Source organism: Carassius auratus, chromosome 23, assembly GCF_003368295.1.
Source record: "Carassius auratus strain Wakin chromosome 23, ASM336829v1, whole genome shotgun sequence".
NCBI lineage: Eukaryota > Metazoa > Chordata > Actinopteri > Cypriniformes > Cyprinidae > Carassius > Carassius auratus.
This window is the reverse complement of record NC_039265.1, coordinates 2,596,498-2,618,676: the sequence shown is the minus strand read 5'-3', so window position 1 is coordinate 2,618,676 and position 22,179 is coordinate 2,596,498. Positions and strand designations below refer to the sequence as shown.

General features: G+C 38.1%; 1 protein-coding gene across 1 annotated transcript in view; it reads right to left on the bottom strand.

The window, feature by feature from the left end:
• Nucleotides 1-1,007: 1,007 nt before the first annotated feature.
• The window catches only part of LOC113040855 (uncharacterized), a 29,483-nt gene continuing 8,311 nt past the window's right edge, over nucleotides 1,008-22,179 (bottom strand). Inside the window, exons 23-40 of the mRNA XM_026199059.1 lie at nucleotides 21,910-22,037; nucleotides 21,371-21,637; nucleotides 21,196-21,291; nucleotides 20,916-21,045; nucleotides 19,314-19,441; nucleotides 18,935-19,201; nucleotides 18,750-18,845; nucleotides 18,409-18,538; nucleotides 17,868-17,995; nucleotides 17,292-17,564; nucleotides 17,092-17,187; nucleotides 16,933-17,014; nucleotides 13,285-13,386; nucleotides 12,991-13,175; nucleotides 12,710-12,864; nucleotides 2,290-2,532; nucleotides 1,797-1,959; nucleotides 1,008-1,209 (exon numbers count right to left, since the gene is read on the bottom strand). Of these exons, the coding sequence (XP_026054844.1) occupies nucleotides 1,129-1,209; nucleotides 1,797-1,959; nucleotides 2,290-2,532; nucleotides 12,710-12,864; nucleotides 12,991-13,175; nucleotides 13,285-13,386; nucleotides 16,933-17,014; nucleotides 17,092-17,187; nucleotides 17,292-17,564; nucleotides 17,868-17,995; nucleotides 18,409-18,538; nucleotides 18,750-18,845; nucleotides 18,935-19,201; nucleotides 19,314-19,441; nucleotides 20,916-21,045; nucleotides 21,196-21,291; nucleotides 21,371-21,637; nucleotides 21,910-22,037 (2,750 nt within the window). The 3' untranslated portion in view covers nucleotides 1,008-1,128. The remainder of the gene's footprint in view (nucleotides 1,210-1,796; nucleotides 1,960-2,289; nucleotides 2,533-12,709; nucleotides 12,865-12,990; nucleotides 13,176-13,284; nucleotides 13,387-16,932; nucleotides 17,015-17,091; nucleotides 17,188-17,291; nucleotides 17,565-17,867; nucleotides 17,996-18,408; nucleotides 18,539-18,749; nucleotides 18,846-18,934; nucleotides 19,202-19,313; nucleotides 19,442-20,915; nucleotides 21,046-21,195; nucleotides 21,292-21,370; nucleotides 21,638-21,909; nucleotides 22,038-22,179) is intronic.

Below are 22,179 nucleotides of genomic sequence, written 5' to 3'. Positions count from 1 at the left end.
GTTTTTACTATAACCATTGTTCTTAATTTTTCTGTAGAACAGAGAAGAAAAGGCCACCAGGTTGGGACAATTTAAGACATTTCAGTTTCTAATCCCAGAGCTATTATTATTTTAAACTTAAAATTGTCTTCTTTATTGTTTCTTTTTCAAAACTGCATCAAAGCATTTGCTGCTGTATCAATACATAATCATCCATATCTTTACGTGAATTGGCAAGTAATGCATCACAACATATTGCTGTATTGATATTTTGAACAGCGCCATTTAAAGCCTTGTTCCATGTGCCACTTTTATACTTTGAACACCTGCCCCACCGAAGGTCTCTGCATGGCCCTGCTCAGAGGGAGTGTCAGCCACGTTAAAAAAGTTAACCGCTTAAGTCATTTGTGGATTAATTCGTATTGGTTAAGCAAACCATTTAAAGCACAAACCCTTTAAAGTTTGAGCATATTGTTTGCAAACTGCAATTGATTAATTAATTAAAAACAAAGTAGTTGATATGCTGTGTTGTTTTTGTTGTTTAGTAGCAGTAATATGCAGTTATTAGCCGTGTCCACTGTATTTTTTTTGTTGGTTTTAATGAGAGCCCCCCTTGAAATGACCAGGACCCCCCATTGCCCCAAAAATTGCCCCTCAAAATTGTCTGGAGTCGCCACTGAACATACCTAACATGTGCTGGATTTTTCAATAGGGAAACAAATCTTAGAGATTTAGAAATAAACATCTGCAATTTAAAACTCGCCCACCAACATCTGAATCTGAACTCTAAATCAAGCGTTCAGTGTCATTTCCATAGGCATCAGATTTTTTCATTAATATGGTATTTTGAATGGTTGACATACTTTAAATGATTTAATAGCATTATCACATGTACAAAAACAAAACAATAATTTCAATTGTAACCAGGTTTATTCAAGGTATTATTTAATGAACACCACCAAATATATATATATATATATTTATATATATATAAAATACTTATGATTTAATACAATTATAGTCCAGTATAGAGTCATAATAGCCCCACCCTAAAAATGTTTACAGTTTTAAATAACACATTTTCAATAGTGACAAAAGTTTTCTTTCTGATATCATTCATCTTTCATCCAGCAGGGTTGCTTAGCGCTGTTAAAAACCCATGGTGATCGCTGTAGTGTGATGGAAGTCCACAGATCTGCGCCTTCTGCGTCTACGTCCAGGGTTGCATGACTGAAAATGACAGATGTTTAACATTAATTACACAATTTATACAATTCAGCACATCCTAAACCGTAGCCTATGCTGTAGCCTGACGTGCACCTCTAACAGCAAATAAATCTAACAGCACGTCAGTTCTACACGGACCGCAAACGCTGTCATCGGTCTACTAGAATCCCTCCCCCCATATGTACTTGAATTTTGTGTGTTTATATGCATTTTAATGCATTTTAATGTTACACCTTCTTATATAAAATAAAACAGCAAAGAACAAGTGTCTTATTTATTATACTACATAGCATTATACATCACTAGTTGTCCGCAACAAACAATGTTGATCTGCCGTTATACAAGTCCTTGTGGAGACTGAAAGTAGTTTAATGACGCAGAAGTATAAATGAAAACTGACACATAGCCTGTGGCTACAAAGGCTATGGCATAGGTCTGACACATAAGTATAAATCAGCCTTTACATGCATCACCTGAGATCTTCTTTTTCAAATTTTTATATTTATACTGTAATTTATTTGAAGGTTACTGTTAAAGCAATGCAAGAAAGGGAAATTATTAAAAGAAGAAGAAAAAAAGGGATATGTTACCTGTGCACATCTGCCATTCCGTACTAGGCAGAGGTGAACTTGACAGTGCAAAAAGATTTGATCGGAACCCCCTGTGAAGGTAAACATCCTGAAGGAGAAACGGCTTGTTGTGTCAATACCATTCTGTAAAACCTCCACTGTACCATCCTCAGGGTTGGGACATCTAGATGGTGGAAATAATATGAATAAAGACTTTTACGAATTGCAGTGTTTCCAGTGCTCTAGCACACAATTCATCCAAAATAGATAGAACAATGTTTAAGCAGATTGTGTTGCTTATTTTCTTGTTCATGACAATCAATTGAGTCTTTGAATATATACATTACCTACGTTCCAAAAAAAAAAAAAAAATTATAATACAAAATGCAGCACAACAACACATATGGAATGTTCTTCTCACCAGATGTACTCTCAATTACACAATTCCCTTTCTAAGATAAGGGAATGGAACAACAAATGTATTCGGCACATAAAAATCAAGTAAATTACTCACTCTCTAATAATCAGATTCCAGCGAATTTGATGATCAATATCATTAACCGGTGTGGCCCAGCAGTTGTCCAGAACTGTGGCAATCTGACTTCTATCCACTCCTCCCACTTCAACTGCAACATACATCTGCTGATTCACCTGCACTTCCGCATCTCCCTCATATGGGCTGCTAAACTGAGCATCATGGTAAAGAATCATCCGGATCTGGTATGTGCCCTGGCCAGGAAGGTCGATGCTTATCACACTGTGGGGAAAAAATGTAAGATTTAAACATCCCCTTTCTTTAGTGCCTACACAATGGGAAAAAAGAAAATAAAGACAGCAATCGTCACGATTTCCTGTTTTATGCCTTTGTACAGTATACACAGTTGTGTGGAGCAAAGCTAATATCTGCATATGTGTAGATGTTACATGGGGTACTATAATCTCCTGCCAGTTTTTTTTTTTTTTTTTTTTATTTTATTATTTTTTTATTGCCAGCCACCTCCAGCAATCTTGATAATTTTCACAAAAAAATAAATAAATACATAAATAGATTCATGCCCCTAAGAGTAATTTTGTTGTATATCTTATGTATCTGAACCTGCAATATGCTAAAAGAAAGAGCAGAGTTTACACTTTTAAACAAACCATTTTATTTTAGATTCATGTATTTTTTTTAACATTTGAATGTGGGCGAGTTTCATAAAAAAGCTATATTTTTAACAAAAAGCTGAGAAAATATTTTTTTTGTAAAAGACCGTGTCTGTATAAGGTTCGGAACAATGATCAAAACATAGATCAGGGGTGTCCAATTCTGCACCTGGACGGCTTTTAGAGTTTAAATCCAACCCCACTCAAACACACCTGGACCAGCTAATCAAGATCTTGCTAGGCATATTATTCTCTGTCCATATGAACCCTTGCTGCTTGACTGTAGGCTTGGAAAGCATCCTGGTATACCAGTTTGGGCTCTGCACACTATAGTATAAGCGTACTCATTTCAGTTCACTTGCTCCAAGGATGTGCTCCGAACTTTGATTCAGGACGATGATGCTCACATTCTCCACTCTGAAAATGCAGTGAATGGGGCCATTCAGGATGCTGAATTTTAAACAGATCCTTACGGACATTTGCCCAAGGGATTTTTTTTCTATCAGTCGATCTGAAAGATGCTTACTTTAATAACCAAATAGTCCCTCATTACAGACGGTTATTGAGATTCACATTCGAATGGGGGTGGTTTACCAATATACAGTCCTTCAACTTGGACTGTTTCTGGATACACATATTTATTCTGCTCTGAGAAACATGTGAATCTGCATCATGAATCATGGGTAGAGTAAGATTTAGGGCAAGGGATAAGGTTAGGTCTATGTTGGACAATTATATCAGGCCTTACTTGGCAAAATCACGGTGATCCCCAGTAGTGGTGTGGATTGTCTTGGCTGAAAGCTCCAAAAGAAAGAGACTATTTAGATAGGGAACACTCAGATTACTAATGTATCCTTGGTTCTCTGAGATAACAGGAATGAGATACTATATACATCCATCCATCCATCCATATATGTCCATTCTGCTGTAACGAGCTTGAGAATTTGAAGCGGCAGACACATATGCGCTTAAAATAAACGGATTATATAATTCACTAGTGTAGACGCTAATATCGTTTTCTTTATAGTTGTCTTTCTTCGTGTGAACGGGCCTCTACACCCTTTAAGCATGGAGTTTGACTAGGGTTTTTTTTGTTAGGGCAGTGAAGTGATTCAATGATTTTTAATCTAATAAATGACTTGTTGTACAGAAAAAATAACTAAATTAAATAATAAAAATAATTTCCACAATTGTGGCCAAGGAATTTCCTCACAAATTTTAATTCTGAGTGCTTTCAGAAATTAGTGAAGGCAGGATCCATATGCAAGTGAACTTTATTTAAATAATAAAAATAACATCCCAAATAAACCAACTGAGAAAACCATGAAGTAGAACATCAGAGAAACATCCAACAAAGGGCAATATCAGACTGTGATATTGTGACATATACAAAACCAGGCCACAAGTACAGGAAGAGCATGACATAAACCCCCATTTAAATAGTGGCTTCCCAATGCTCCACAAAACAAAACAAAAAAAGTCCAGGAGGGTGGTGGAGCAGAAGCAGGGGAACTGGAGAACAGTTCAGAGCCAGATGCCACCACACCAGAGCCGGAGGCCACAGCAGAAACGGAGGCCACAGCAGAGCCGGAGACCACAGTAGAGTTGGAGACAATGGTGGAGCTGGAGACCAAAGCATCGCCCGAGACAATGGCAGAGCTGGAGACCGTTGTGGAGCTGGAACAGAGAGCACAAAGAGTTTACTGACGGCCTCGATGGCCGTGACGGAGTTCGGAGAGTTCAGAGTTGAGCTCTGTGGCCATGACAGAGCTGACACGAAGAAGAAACCGCATTTGTGGAAATAACAGGACACGCAGTGGATTCAGAGATGCCTCCTTGGCCATGGCAAGACACATGGAGGATTCAGAGATGGCCTCCTTGGCCGAATCACTACAGGCTGAGTGTTCAGGCATGGATGCATCCACCTTCTGAGCAGTTATAGCAGTTGCCTCGGGAGGAGCTGTCAACATGTGTGAATCCTAGATACATAAGATTACGGTAGTTATCACTGGCAGCACTGATGATAGTGGAAGGAGTTCCGGGACCACTGGATTTAGGAAGTTTGATTTTGGGACCACCAGACTTGGGATTACCAGGACCACCGGACTTGGGACCAATAAACTTGGGTCCACCTGATTTGGGACCTCTGGGACCAATGGACTTGGGAGTGTTTAAGCTGTTTGCAAGATCTTAATAATAAAATCCAGTAGATCAAGTTCACAGTTCAGTGGTTCAGTCCCTCAAAGTATCCTTAAGACCCATCCAAAAAAAAAAAATAGTTTGAGGGCATGCTCTTCCCACTGAGATCTTGAGGCAGCTTCCCAAAACTCTAGACAGTAGAGTAGACTGTGCCGGTATTCGGTAATGCGATATATCATGATAATGATAATGATGACAATAATGATAATGATACCAGATGGTGGTGAAGGAACCACAGAAATGCAGCCGTTACCCAGGAAACCCCGTAAACAAAGTAGCTGTGCTACTATTTAATAACATTTTAAATTATTTAAACAGCCATTCAGATTTCTGTATTTTCTATGGTGTTCATAGTTTGTAAATACATTAGTTAACATAAACTGCCAATGAAAAATTATTCTTAGCATTCATTAATCTTTCAGTATGTAATAATATGTTGTTATAATTAAAAGTTGTTACTGTCACTGTGTTATTTAATGAATCCGAGCTAATATGAACTGTTAGTTGTGTTTTTATATTAAGAAATTCTGTAACATATATATATATATATATATATATATATATATATTGCTCATTGTTAATGTTAATGCATTAACTAATGAGAACTTATTGTAAAGTGTTGGTCTTTTTAATTCTTTTGCACTTTAACCGATGTCATTTTTTTTTCTTTATATATTTTTTATGTGTATTGCTTTATTGGATTTAAATGTTCAGTTCTTTTTGTTATAAGAAAAAAGTTATGACCACTTTTTTGCAGCTAAACTTTCAGTTTTCAATATCATGATAATACCATATACCGTGATGAAAGCATTAAAGGGGTCATATGATGCTTTTTTAAAGATCTTTTTTTTTTTTTTTGTATTTGGTGTAACAGAATATGTTGACATCCTTTAATGTTCAAAAAACACATTATTTTTCAAATAATGTACATTATTGTAGGTCCTCTATGCCCAGCCTCTCTCAAACGCATTGCTTTCTACAAAGTCCATTCTTCCGACAAGCGCAGTCTGCTCTGATTGGCCAACTGACCAAGTGCATTGTGATTGGACAAACACTGCAAGCTCTTGTCGGAAATGCAATGCCTAATTTCCATAATTGCAAGCTTCATCTTTCAAAATAAATGTAAGGACAGTTAATAATGTCCTTAGTTTTACCATCAGTTAAAGCCTGAAAGGAGAACAGAGTGGTGTGATGGACACAGTGATGAAGCTCGTATGTGTTTGCAGTACACAAGCCACGGATGGTTAAAACATCTGACTCCACTGTGTGACACTATTTCTCTCTCACACACATACACAACGTACAAAACTGCGCATTTGAACAGTAAATAGCAAATACTTCAACTAATAACAAAACATACTTACAGTAGCTGATTCAGACGCACCAGATTGCCATAGCAGGGTCAGAATTACCTCCTTTCCCAGGTTGATGGAACAGTCGTCAATAAAATGCGTTGGTGTTCTGTTGAACGTAATCTTAAACATTCCTAAATGCATCTAATTTTGGAAGGCTAAATAAGGTGCTTTTGCTTTCGACACACAGCATCTCCCTGACATGGCTGCTTCAACGCTATCTGTGGTTACTGAAACCATGCCATCCTTCTTTGTGTGAACATTTGGGTGGCATTACACAAATATTTCCACACAGTGACATAGACATGTTTAAACAAGGTGTTTTAGGAGGGCGTGGCAGAGTCTTAACTAGGGCTGCACGATGTGTCATTTAAGCATCGATATCGCATATTGTACGAATCCACGATAGTCACATCGCAGGATGTGCGATGTAGGCTGTCGTAGTTGATCCATAATTAATTAACTGTATGGGCCAGCTGCTCCCCTGCCCTTGACGAATGTGATTCGCGGATTAATTGCACAGCTTAACCATCATAGAGTGAAAGTTTATCATGTTTATCAAACACATTATGCATGTGTTTTTAAGTCCTGTCACTTTAACAGGGCAGAGAGAGAGAGAGAGAGAGAGAGAGAGAGAGAGAGAGAGAGAGCGCGAGAGAGAGAGAGAGACAGAGGGCGAGAGCGAGCGAGCCCCGGCCGCAAGCTCACAGTCTTCAAACAACAGGAGCGCTGTCTTGCTCTCTCTCCCTCGCGCATATTAATCAATTAACACGATGGTGTCAATCATTTAAAATGAGAATGTAAGTGTGCTCACCCCATTTTTGTAAGAAAAAATTAGATTAGATTTCATATCGTAATATATATAGCAGAAAAATAAAATATCGCAAAGTCATTTTTTTCCCAATATCATGCAGCCCTAGTCTTAACTTTGATAAAGTATATCTTTTTGGATTTAATACTTTAGTCTTTGCAACTTTATAGGTGTTCTTCAAGCACCTCTGGATCTGCTAGTGTGGACAGACTGATTATTATTTATTAGGATTATACAACAATGAGTAGGTGGATTTTTACCAGTATGGGCTGGTTGTTTTCACACATTGTGGTCACACAACTGTGTTCAAATACCTTATAAAAACTCGATGATGGCTTATAGTGGGTAAGCAAATACATTAATAATTACATTTTCAAGTGTAGCTTGATTCTAATTGTACTTTTGATTGTATTTTAGGATGTGGCCTATTGTTGTATTTATTATAGATTGTTTGTTTCTAGTGTACATATATTGAACAGCTGATGATGTTAAATCCTTTTACAAGATACATATTTGAGGAATAATGCATTGTTGGTCGGCTTCACCTAGCGTGCGGATGTGAATTAGCAGAAGGCAAACTTTAAAGGGTTCATATGATGAGATTTCAATTTTTCCTTTCTGTTTGGAGTGTAACAAACTCTTGGTGCATAAAGAAGATTTGTAAAGTTGCAAAGACTTATGTTTCAGATCCAAAGATATATTCTTTATAAAAGTTAAGTCAACCACCGCCACAGCCTCTTAAAATGGCTCATTCTAACACACCCCGACATGTCTACGTCACAAATATGATACAGGGCAACATCTCCATAAATGCAGTTATGCCCTAAAAAATATGCCCCAAAAATATATTGGGGCAAAAAAAACCCTTTATGGGTTTTTGTCTCACATTTATATCATAAAATAATCAATATCACACCAGCAGTGAGAGCAATATCACAAGTCCTGCTTTTGTCATGTAGAACATGAGTGCAAATGTGATTTTTATACAACAGTTTGGTAAAAAATAAGTTATTTATAATATAATACTTTTTGGGTATGAGCTTTGCACATCAGCATTTGGAAATAATCTGCAATTCTTCTCGTCACCTCTTCACCTCTCAAACTCTGTCAGGTTGGATGGGGGCAGATGCACATTTTCAGGTTTCACCAGAATTATTTCATTTGATTAAATTCCAGGCTTTGGCTGGGCCACTAATGGACATTCACAGAGTTGTCTACAAGCCTTTCTTACTGTTTGTTTAGGGTCATTGTCCTGTTGGAGGCTCTGGACCAGGTTTTCATTAAGGCGATCTCAATATTTTGGTGCATTAAGCTTTCCTTCTACTCTGCCACTAAAATACAGCACCACAGCATGAGGCTGCTACCACCACACTTTAAGCACCAAAACGTTTTTAGACAGCTTTTTTCAGTTGAGATGCTGTGGTTTCTATGATACAGAATATCCACACATGGCAAATTAAATGTTTCTCTTAAGCATTATTTTTCATAACAAAATATTTTAGTCCACAAATTCCATCTGTGAAAGACATAACTCAGAGACAAGCAATAAGAACTTCTCTCTTGTTGTTTAGTTGTAGTACAAGCAGGATGTGACAGTCGGTATTGGTCCTGCTCCTACTCCACTGTGAGTGCTTAGCTGAACTAAAAGTGATAATGAGAGGCATTGCGTTTTACCCATAGTTGAACATTCTTCAACTCTCGACGCAGAGAGTTGAAGAACCCGACAGGAGCTTTTGGATATCAGTGGGGACTTTTCCAACAGTTTTATCAACAATCTTCGCCTCATCCCTTAGATTGATAGAACACCCAAGGCTACGCACTCTTCTGCAACGCGAGCGACACGCTCCCTTTCATAGTCTAAACAGTGAACGCAAGCATCACGGGTGATGCGTGTATGCAATACACCGCTCACGCAACAGGGGGTAGTAGAGTCGGGTGATATTAGTAGAGTCGGGTCGCGTTATATTCAGATCACAATGGCAACTGAAGAGGAGTGTATTCTGTTGCTAATGAACTATCGTATAAATGTGGATGAATACGTATAAGTTCGCATAATTTTTCCTCTTCGCCCGCCAATGTATTCAAACCTTCTTCTTCTGTAAACACAATATACTTGAATTAATGTACAATATTTGCAATGTCGCCCCCACCGACAACGCATAGTATTGCGTGAATCGGCGCGTCGCGTATCAAAAATTAGGACGACACATTTGGCTACGCACCGACGCATAATGGCGGCCGAAGCGTAATGATGCGTAGTCTCAGGGACGCGTATGCGTACAGATGCGTTGACTATGAAACGGCCCTTAAGCATTCACCCCTCATCAGCCGTGTGAAGCCATCAGTGAGGACCATCAAAGTGTGGCCAACTGGAGCAGACTCTTTACTTCAAGACAGGTTTCAACTCACTGAAGCCCCTTTCACACTGCACGTCGGACCCGGCATATTGCCGGAACATTGCCGGGTCGCCTTCTGTGTGAAAGCAACCACGTCCCAGGATTGATTCCCGCATTGAACCCGGGTCGGGGACCTAGTAACATTGCCAGATTCAACCCGGGACGAGCGCTGTGTAAACAAAAGCCAGATCTAATTCCGTGTCGAAGTGATGACGCACATTATCGCGTGACTCTTTTACCTGCTGTTTTGAATGAAGATCAACGTTCGCAACTAAAAAATATGTGCAAACTGTAATGAAGCAGAGATCAGTTAGTTCCCCACTTTCCGCGCTGATGCCGTGATCGTTCGCTTGCTTCAGTGAAAGTATAATGTGCCTAATGTTTTCAACTCGTACATTACACGTCACGCCCTGATGTCACGTGTCATTACAGGATCTTCACGGGTTGTGTGAGAAAGCACGCATATATCCCGGGTCATCACTGGCAGTGTGAAAGTGCAAAATCTAGCGACCCGGGAAAAATTGCCGGAACACTTTACCCCTGTATTTGCCGGAATGGCAGTGTGAAAGGGGCTTGACTGGAGTATGTTTGCTTCTCAGACTGCCTGTGGCTCTCACACGGACATTGACAACTATACCTCCTCTGTACTGAATTACATCAACACCACCATTGACAGAGTTACAACAGAAAAACAGATAACAACATACCCTAATCAGAAGCCATGGATGAACAAGGAGGTTCGACACTGCCTTCAGGTCAGATGACGCACAGGCCTACAGTAAATCCAGGTTTAACCTGAAAAGGGGCATCAAAAAGGCCAAGTACTGCTACAAGCTGAAGGTAGAGGAACACTTTTCCAACTCTGACCCCCAACACATATGGCAGAGCATCCAGATCATCAGTGTCTACAAGTCAAGCAACTCCACTCCAACGGTCACAGACGTCTCCTTTCTTAAAGAGCTAAAATACTTTTATGCTCACTTCAAAAGCAACAGCAAGGAGACAACCACCAAAATCACACACTCAGCAGATCACCAAGCTCTCAAACTCACCTCCACAGATGTCCACATTGCATTAAGCCCTGTAGCACTCACACCCATCATTATGAAGTGCTTTGAGCAACTGGTCCTAGCACACCTCAAAGACTGCCTCCCACCCACACTGGACCCACACCAATTTGCCTACTGCAGCAATAGGAGTACAGAGGAAGCAATATGGCCAGTGCTGCACTCTGCACTCACACACCTGGACCATATCAACACGTATGTTAGGATGTTGTTTGTTGACTTCAGTTCAGCATTTAACACGGTCATTCCCTCCAAGCTGACCACAAAACTTGGAGACCTGGACATTAACACCTCCCTCTGCAGCTGGATTATGGACTTTCTGACCAACGGGCCCCAGCATGTTAGGTCAGGCCACACCCACTCCACCACTGCTTACTGTTCAGTGGCTGACCGCAAAGCACTGCAGAGGGTGGTGAAAACTGCCCAACGCATCACAGGGACACCACTTCCTGCTATTGAGGACATCCAGAGGAAACGCTGTCTACATCGAGCTCACAGCATTCTCAAGGACAACTCTCTGACCACAGCCTGTTTAACCTCCTGCCCTCCGGGAGGCGCTTCAGGAGCCTCTGGACAAGGACCACAAGATTCAGGAACTGCTTTTTCCCTACAACTGTCTCCTTGCTGGGGGTTTTAGGGGAAAACCCCCCACACCCTACACACAGACTCCTCCCCCTCTTCAACACTCTGAATGATTTATTTATTTGTTTACAACAAGCAAAAAACAGTAAACTTGTTATTACTTGCACAACTGTCTGTTCATCCAGGAACACTGAATAATCCATTTGCACACTGAAATATTTTCTATGCACTTTATTGTCCATTGCAATAGTGTAAATTATGTTCATATGTTCATAGTTCTGCCTATAGTGTACATACACTTTTACATAATCCATCTGTATAGTATGTTCATAGCACACCTATCTGTATATCATGCTAATAGTATTTAATATCTCTAAATTATGTCCATAATACTTATCTGTACAGTTATTGTACATATTGTAGACCTTGTATATGCTGTACTTACTGTTTATTGCACTTCTGGTTAGAGGCTAACTGCATTTCGTTGCGTTGTACCTTACATGTGCAGTGACAATGAAATTGAATCTAATCTAATCTAATCAAAAAAAAAAAAAATAAATAAAATAAAAAAGAAGACGCTCAGTGCTTGGCACGCTCCTGGAATAAAAAAATAAATACAAAAAAAATACAAAAAACAGCACTCCCATTTTGCTCTGATATGTATTTTCAGCTGTTAGACCTTTTATTAAGATGTGTGTGCCTTTCCAAATCACATCCATTCAATTGAATTTGCCACAGAAGTTCACTCGTAGTGTATCTACAATAAATATAAATGCTCCTGAGGTAAATTTAAACTGTCCCAGTTAAGTGTATGCATACTTATGCAATGGAATAATTATTTTTTTTATTTACATTTTTTTATGTTGAAAACTTGTGTTTTGCTTTGCCATTATAGTGTATAAAGTGTAGACTTAAGTAATATAAAGCAGACCAACATAGGCAGCAACATAAAACGTGGAAAAATGAAGGGGTATAAATACTTTTGGCCGGTACTGTATATTTTGTACTTATAATACAAGCTTGTGAATAGAATTTTTAAGTACTGTATGATAATTTAGTTGCAACAATTCATGAAATGACTCAAGATTTGACTTGGACTTGTGATGAAAATCTTAAGACTTGTCTCAGACCCCAGGTTGACAACTTCAGACATGACTCTTGACTTTAGATGAAATACTTGAAAGACCATGCATGTTATACAGTATTTAAATGTTTTCAAAAAGCCATTTTTATATTCACTATAGTGTTCATCAAAAGACGTCAAATATAAGAGTAAAAGAGAGCTTGTTCCATATTTTTCCTGATATTCACTGTCTGACAATAAACATACTATGGCAGATTACCAAAAAAGCATTTACAAAATGTTAGATTTAGCTCCTACCTCCATTCAGCTTGGATGTCCTTGGGCATAGAGAGGTTCTGGATCAGAGGGTATGCACAAGAAAATGCAATATTCATCCATCTCTCTCGTGTAATAACACCCACTGACAAGTTAGAATGAATGGCGTTTTGGTAGATGAAGTGAGTGCCATTGCTCTGTGAGGACATCAACAAATATCAACCTCAAGCCAGTTTTCTAATCAGCATAGATAATTAATATAATAATAAAATAAAAAATCAGAAGTGACATTGGTGAGGAAACCTTAATGAACCATGCATTACCATTAAAGTAGTACCACAGACGTGGCCATCATTGTCAAAATGAAATAGAACTCTGCCATTTTCTGAAATTCCTTTGCAACTGGGGTCATTTAGATGCAGGATCTCAGGAGGAAAACCAGATTCAAAGAGTTGGCAGCGTGAAAGAGATAAGGAGCTAGTGCTGCTGTCACAAAACTGCTTTGCATCTGAAAATAACAAAGAATCAGTGAATTATCAGTACCATTTGGAGTAACAGTCGATTTAAGTAATTTTGCTGTGCAGAGCATCTGCAACAGACAATATTGTAACACCTACCAAATGTTTCAGGATTATGTTTTTGTCCTTCCAAGCAACTACAGCCATAGGCATCTCTAAAACTGCAAACTTCTTGTCCAGTGCAGCCTAAGGTATCACAAACTACATGAAAAGAGAGGGAAAGTCAAAATATCATATTAGATGAGGTAAAACAAGACATGATGTGGTGTGCTATCAAATCCTAGTGAAAATCCATGGATCAACCCCCCACAATGTTTTGATGCTAGCCTTTAAACATGCCAAACAATCATCGTTATAACATTTTTGCAATGTAGATAAAACAAACATAAAATAATGTATTAATACCCCTTGACGTGTTCTCTCCACCAGAATGCGTGTGTATGGAGCCACTTAATGTATGGAGCCACGAATGGAATACATAGTAGCCACGAATGAAATACATACTTAAAATACCTCTCATGTAATGTTGATTCTCTGTAAGATACTGTTTGCTAGCACATGTATGCCATAAGCCATGGCTATAAAAGCATGTTTTTTTTTTTTGTTTTTTTTTTTTTTATCAAACCCTGTCCCTGGATGACCTTCCTGCAAACCTTTTCTCCAATTCTAATTAAGCATGTCAAGCTAATCGAGGTTTTCCTGATCACTTTCTATTACAGGGATGTTTGGGAGCAGGGTCAAAACTAAACTCTGTCCCCCAAATGCATCGTTTGGCACACCTAATATCAGCGATCATGACAGCGAGAAAACCAACATAACAGTTTTAACAGTCCTTTCTCTTTTTCATCAAGATGGGGAAAGACATGAGACATGCTGCAAAAAGAAGGTGCATGACATGCTGTGCATGCTTTAGTTTCTAGTAAGAGATATAACTTTTTAGATTTCCAAATATTCCTTTTGCAAATACTTAATAATCCTAAAAGATTTTTGTGTGAATCTCCTATAACAGAAGCTATGATCCCTTTCTGGAATCCTGCAACAGAAGATATGATCTACAAAAATAGATTTAACTTCACCATCAAAAGCATTTGAGAAAGACCAAATCCATGTGACAACTGTCTATGATGTCTGTGTTTCCTAAGTCATTTTAATTTGGAGTATATTTCTTTTCTATAGATTTTATTTTTTACATTTAGTAATTTTTTCATCTGGTTTAGTTCCTTTATTTTACCAAAAAAGTGCAGTAGAACATGCATCCATAGTTGGCTAATGATGCTTTTGGGAAAGACATCCTGGGTTAATTGAATTTCTAACCCTTACTCCTCGGTGGCGGTCACAATTGAACATCATATTAATATTGTGTTGATTAAACCTCTTAGCCAGCACCCCAACGCCCTCGTCCTGAACGCCCTTCAACTCGCACGTGTCAGTGTTTATGAATAGATTAAATAAAACGGGACAAATTTAATCTTGACAAACTATGTTTCATTATAAAGATCTAAGCCTCAAGCATAAACGACAGATCGCTGTTTTTCAAGGGAAAGCTAATAAAGACACATCAAAACATGAACATTAGAAACGCGGTACATACCAGATCCGTCATAATAAAGAGTTATAAACCCATCCACAGCTGTAAATCCCGGTTTAGTTAGAAATTAAGGGTCCACTGAACGACATCTCATGGAGCAGATTTGGTCCAACGAAGCAATAATGTTGTAATATGGATCATAATTCCTTTGTTTACGTTTCAGTTCTTCAGCGACAGAATTGTTTGCGTCCGTTATGGAATAACTCACGGTCGGAAACTGCTTCTTGGTAGTAAAAACACGGCATGGTTTTGCAGCGTACAGTGTCACAAACAGAATGAGACGATCCACCAGAAAAAAAGAATGAATAAAAGATAGGCGAAAGATAGTATATTTGAATTTTGGAGCTCTCGTGACGTGCTCTGACGCACCTGTCAGCTGATGGAGGCGGAACTTACAGCGATCGCCTTTTTCTTTGTTTCTTTTATTTTTCCACAGTTGTTATATATGTGAGAGTGTGTTTTATGTTGAATGTGAATGTATCTGCATGATTACCATCTGTTTGAGTGCAAATCAGCCCAAATCAGCTCGTTATTACTGTATGATCATGGCTATCAAAGTGAACGCGTCTACATGAATAGAGAGAGTGGATTATTTCCTTTATGGCACATTTGTGTTATTACCATCTGTATAAGTGGCCATCAGCACATCAGCACTTATTTGCATCATAATTCATTGTGCATATCTAGCAATCTCAGGATTTTGTGTAATTGTCAAACAAAGTTACATATTTTCTTTTCATATTATTCTTATTTTTCTTACTCAAATTATTCTTATTGTATTTTTGTAGTGCTCAAATAAATCACTTATATGATGTCTAAGTTTCTGTCTAGTGTTTTATAATTGAAAAAAAAAAAAAAAATATGCAGTGGTATGTTTACTAACTAAATAGTTTGTAGAAGCCTTCAATACTATTAGGAATATTAGTATTAGTATTTTCTTATATTTGGGGGGTTGGTGTGTAGACATAGTCTCATAAAAATATTTGCAGGAGTCTCATTTTTCATGATATCTTATTCAGATTTGAAATAGAAACTCACGAGACATGTGGCTTTCAACCCATTACTTTTCTAGATTGCTCCAGGAAACATTTCATATAATTTTACATCAAATAAAAAAATATTTAAGTGTGGCAAAAAAAAAAAAAAAAAAAAAAAAGTCAAGGCACTTCAGTGTCTATAACTTTTAATATTTTTGAGCATTATCAAATCTGGTGGATAAAAGTCCCATAATGGGGGATGCTGGCTAACAGGTATATACCTTTAATCTTTATTTCTCTCCTGAAATCTGTTTCACCACATTTGCTTTTAAAAGTTTTCCTCATGTTTACTTTGTTTATTATCTATAAGCAAAATTTACTGTGGGATGGAAACATAACAAAACAGATAAATTATATTCTATCTGTGCTTGATGGAATGTCATGCATTTTGACATTTCTGAGAATGTATTTTAGTTTGTTTTCATTTTTGTCTAAATTCAGCGTCTAACTGTAAATATTTTGATTAATTAAAACAGTAATTAAGTTTCTTTTCTTTTTTTACGATATTGTACCATTTCATATTGTAGTTTTACGGTATGTTGCATTTATTACTTTTGTTTTAATGTTTCATATAATGTTTCAAAAGTATACTGTACATTTCAATATATAAATCAGGTCTGGTTTTATAGAATAAACTTGCAATATTCAGATATTTAATTGTTATTTGAACATTTACAGTGGTAGAAATAAATGATCTAATCTTGGGCATAGAGAGGTTCTGGATCAGAGTGTATGCACGAGAAATCGATGTTAGAAATTGGCAAATATTGACCTATCATTGTTTCCAGTTGTTGTTTTGAATATATCTACTCTGTTATCATTATGATATAAACCTCCTGGTGATATTTACAAGTATGGCTCCACAATTATGATTAAGATATGATATTTTATCTCTGTTTGGCAGACCACAATTTTAAAAACAACATCTCAGACTGGGAATTTCGCTATCATATTTATCTAATCGAAAAACAATACATCCAATTGTTCTCCATGTCCATAATTGTATACGTATCAGTCCACAGGTGTAAAAATTAACTGAAAAATTTTAAAAAAGTACTCTGCAATGACCATACAGGGAATGCTGAAACATTATTTAAAAAAGGTGAAAATATATTACATTACCATCATAAACATGAAAAACCCAGCGACCTTTAACGTTGACATTGCTGTTAGAGTTTGCAAAGTCCACTGTGTCATAGAGAGCCTGCAAACAAAAGACATGTAAACTGGAAGTTTGCAACTTGAATCTCTTTTTAATGCCAACAACACTTTGATTCTTACGAGCCATCGTTGTCTGGTTTCTGCGATGTTTCCGTAGTTAAACAGGATGAAGGAGTGATCAACATTGGAGATTAAGACCACTTGAAAAGTAACTACCTTTAATACACAGATATACAGCATTCAGAAACTTAAAAACAAACAAACAAACACAGCAATGGATAATCAATACTTATAGAGAGCAAACAATCATTAGGACTTACCCCTTCACCAGAGAAGTACGGCACATTATCCCAGGTAGCTACAAACACTGATGTAGCGATGAATGGAAGGGCAAGGTTAGGGAAGTATTGATTAACAGCTGCAGTGACTACTATCAGTACAGAACTATTTGTGTCCTCTCTATAGGAGATAGTTCCACCATGAAGATTGTCAAGATGAGTCCAGAGAGGAGCAACAATGTCTCTTCCAGAATTCAGAAGGGGAATGTAGTCGGACAGCGGCTCAGTAAACGTTAGATGGCCATTGTTGTTGACCTAAAATTTAGAACAAGACATTTGCGCGTGTTGTGAGGAGAATTGTATGGTGAGAGAATTAAGTGGTAGAATTAGGCACCGTTCCTACTCACTAATTCTACAAATCAGCATTCCTCTGAATTTGACATTCACAAAAACTTGTATGGACGAGAAAAAAGATATCGACGTGTGAACAAAGTCAAGCTACTAGTTTTGATCAGATTACTCAAGCTACTCTGTTTTTTGAACAGACTTGTTATTTCCAATGCAAGTAGATAATGCAACTTCATATAAATTAGGAGAACAACAACTAAAAATGCTTACAAAGGTCTGGTTGTGTGTGCGTCCAAAAAACTTGAAAGGCTGCAGCAATGTAATGGCTTCAGAGCTTCCATTCTCCAAACGAGGGGTTACTATTTCTCCGTTTCCAAATGGTAGGAAATTAGATGGCACTAGGACAAATGCAAGTTACAAGGAATCCTTTAGTTTATCACAGAAACATGAGCTCACAATCATTACCCTTGTTAAAATCTGGAAAGGGGAATTCACTAAGACCGAATTGTGCTCTCTAATAGTGTTTATTTTGCCATGAACCACTGTTTTTTTTTTTTTTTCAGACCCGATTCATTGCATAAACTATGCAAAACAGGAAAATGAGCTAGAGTATCATGGCCACAAAATTACAGCTGATCAGAATTTGCCCAAGGCAGTCGCCCAGCTCGAAGGCTGCTTCTGAGTGCAAGGTTCTGGAGAATATTACAAGGCCGAAAGTAAACTCAAAGGGCAACGTGCCAAGTAAAGCTCAAATGAAAATAAGACTGAGGTTTTTGTGTTGACTAAAGAAAAATACAAATCATGGACTTACAGTTTGGTGACCCATCAACATGGAAAGACCAGCAAGCATTCACATTGATATTACTGCTCGATAAGAGATCAGGGACACGTGCTGCTGGAATTGTGAAAGAGCTTGCAGAGTCCACAGTATTATAGCCAGCCTGTAGGAGTAAAGAAAAAATAAAGTCATAAATAAACAAGGAAAGAAAGAAAGAAAATACTCAATGAATTAATGAAATAAAAAATATGAATAAAAGATAAGAGGGGGACAGAATCTCTTTCTTTGGGCTGATGAGCAGTTTCTTATAAAATGCATGTTAGCATTAATTGTTTATCATTGGCACAATGAACGTGAAGCACAAATTCACTGACCTGCCAAGGTTGTCCTGTTTCTGCAACATCTCCATAATAGATGAGGATGAAAGAGCGATGAACATTGTACGCTAAAACTGCTTGGAAAGTGACCACCTTCAAAACACCAATAGACAGCATTCAACACCTTCCAAACCAACAAGACAGAAAAATCACTGATAATCAAAGATTATTGTAAGTCTTACCCCTCCACCATTATGGTACGGCACTCTGTCCCAGGTAGCCACAAAAGCTGATGTAGCAGCAAAAGGTATGTTAGGGAAATATTTCTTAACAGCTGCAGTGACTTGTGCCAGTACAGCATTGCTTGTATCCTCTCTGTAGGAGACAGTTCCACCTCGTCGATTGTCAAGGCGAGTCCAAAGTGGAGCAACGATGTCTCTTGCGTTATCCAGAATGGGATTGTAGGCAGACATAGGCTCAGTAAACGTTAGGTAGCCGTTGTTGTTCACCTAAAATTTAGGACCACAGTTAGTCCAAAGTATTTTAAAGATAATTTCCACGAAATTAGGGGTTTGCAAATAACTTGCAGCTTCAGTAGTGTGGAAAATCTGAAATGCTTACGAAGATCTGATTGTATGTACGTCCAAAGTATCTGAAAGGCTGCTGCAAGAAAATGACATCAGAGCTTCCATCCTCAGCAGGGGGGTTCACTGTGTCTCCAGCCCCAGAAGCGAGGAAATGTGTTGGCACTAAGAAAAGGATAAGTGAGGATGAACTCTCTGGTTCTGCTAAAGAAACAAGCTCACAAATGGTCCAGGTTAACCCTCTGGAGTATTTTTGGGGCCTGGAGAAATTTTGTCATGCCCTGACATTTGTGCTTATTTCAGTTTCTTATAGACATCTAAATGGCTAAAGTCTTGTCTCACTGTAATCAGCACAAACTGGGCTATAATAATATGTGAGCAGCATGTATGTACATGATTGTGTTTTTGAGAAAAAAAAAATGTTATGTGTGGTTAGTGAAAAAAATAAAAATGTTAAATCACTTGAGTAAGGCAATAAAACACACACAGAACATTGGTTCCCCTGACTTTTGAGAACTGGATCTTGTAGCGTAGAATTTTTGTTTTGAAATTATGTGAAAATCATCTTGTTTACTCACTTACAGAAAACAATATATTGATTAAAATTTTCTAAGACACTTTTTGTTGGTAAAAGTCATATGCGAGCACTGTTGGGAACGTTCCTTTAAAAAAGTAATTAGTTATAGTAACTCACTACTTGTTCCAAAATGTAACTGAGTTAGTAACTGAATTACTCTATAATAAAAGTAACTCGTTACCAGGGAAAGTAATTATTTGCGTTGCAGTTAAAAAACAAAAAAACAAAGTTGCTATATTTCAAAAATAATAAAAAGTTTTCACAAGTCAGTTAAAATGAGTAGAACAGACAGGTGTTCTTTCATAACTTTCAATATTTATTGCACGTCAACAGACAGCAAGAGTTTTATCCGGCACTTCCAAGTATTATCTTTGTAAGAAAAGTGTTTTCGGCCACTAGCTTTGTAGAAGCGTGTGTCACATATTACATGTACACATTACATTCACGTTCTTGCCTTTGACCAAAATGAATATGAAGTAGTGCTTATATCTCCACCTTGAAAATGCCAATTTTTCATCGGATTACTCCTGACTTGCCATCTCTGCTGCTGGTGCTGCTCTCACGGGCGTGCGTGCATGTGTGTTTGACACAATCATTGGCTCTGATTGGCTACCATGAAACACATGACTCTGCCTTAGCCAATCATAATCGCTTATCTCATTATTAACCCACCTCCTCACTCGCTGTGTGAGCCAGGGGTGCGTTCGGATTACATAGTTTATTAAATCAATGCAAAGTAACGCACCAGATTTAACGTCCAGTAATGTTAACGGCGTTGTAATGACGGGAAAAGTAATTAGTTAGATTACACCGTTACTGAAAAAATAACGTTGTTACCTAACGCTGTTCTTTTAATCTGTGTTATTCCAAACACTGTATGCGAGTAGGCGTCAACTATCCTGAAAATCATTGTGATTTACACCTGAGAAACAAAGGCCTGCATAATGAGCCTTTCAGTCAGATAATGAAGGGAGACGTGCAAAACGGACATCGCATTGTTTACAAATATGCGTTAATTGACTTCAGAAGGTTAAGCACGAAATTCTGTTTGCATTGGCTTACAGTTCGGTGAACCATCCACTTGGAAAGAGAGGCGACCATTCACTTTGATATTGCTGCTGGATGAGAGTTCTTGGACGCTGGTTACTGGAATTGTGAACGAATGGACAGAGTCCAACGTGCTGTAACCAGCCTGTGGAAGTAAAAATGAATCGATGTTAGGTCCTCAATCTGTTCCAGACATAACTTCCTTTCAGTAATATGTAAGGTATGACGTGAGGCAAGGGAAATGCCTTGTCATTTGTCTCATTTGTCAAGTTTACAAGGACCTGTCACCACTCACCTGCCACTTTTGTTCTGTCTCTGCAATATCTCCATAGTTGATGAGGATGAAAGAGCGATGGACGTTGGAGACTAAAACCACTTGGAACGTGGCCTCCTTCAAAACAGCAACAGAAAGCATGAAAAACCTTTACAGGACAACACTCATGTACTGATAAACATCCATTCGATCTTACCCCTTCACCATTTTGGTATGGCACACTATCCCAGGTAGCCACAAAAGCTGATGTAGCGACAAACGTTATGTTAGGGAAGTATCGGTCAATAGCTGCAGTGACTAGTGCCAGAACAGAACTGCTTCTATCCTCTCTACAGGAGATAGTTCCACCACGTCGATTGTCAAGTTGAGTCCAGAGAGGAGCAATGATGTCTCTTCCAGAATTCAGAAGGGGAATGTAGTAAGACAGTGGCTCAGTAAACGTTAGATGGCCGTTGTTGTTGACCTACAATTAAGGACAAAACATTTGCGTGTGTTGTCAGGTGAAATTTATGGTGAGAGAATGAAGAGGTAGAATGAGGCACATTTCCTACTCACTAATTCTACAAATCAGCATTTCTCTGAATTTCACATTTACAAAAACTCATTACAAAGATGTCGACGTGTGAACAAATTCAAGCTACTAGTTGTACTCTTTTGAACAGACATGTCATTTCAAATCCAAGTAGATAAAGCAACTTCATCTAAATAAGGAAAACTGCAACTAAAAATGCTTACAAATGTCTGGTTATGTGTGCGTCCAAAAAACTTGAAAGGCTGCAGCAATGTAATGGCTTCAGAGCTTCCATTCTCCAAACGGGGGGTTACTATTTCTCCGATTCCAAATGGTAGGAAATTAGATGGCACTAGGACAAATGCAAATCACAAAGAATCCTTTAGTTTAACCCAAAACATGAGCTCACTTTCCCCACCCCTGGTTAATAGTTGGAAAAGGTAATTCACTAAGACTGAATTGTAGTTACTAATAGTGTTGTTTATTTTGCCGTG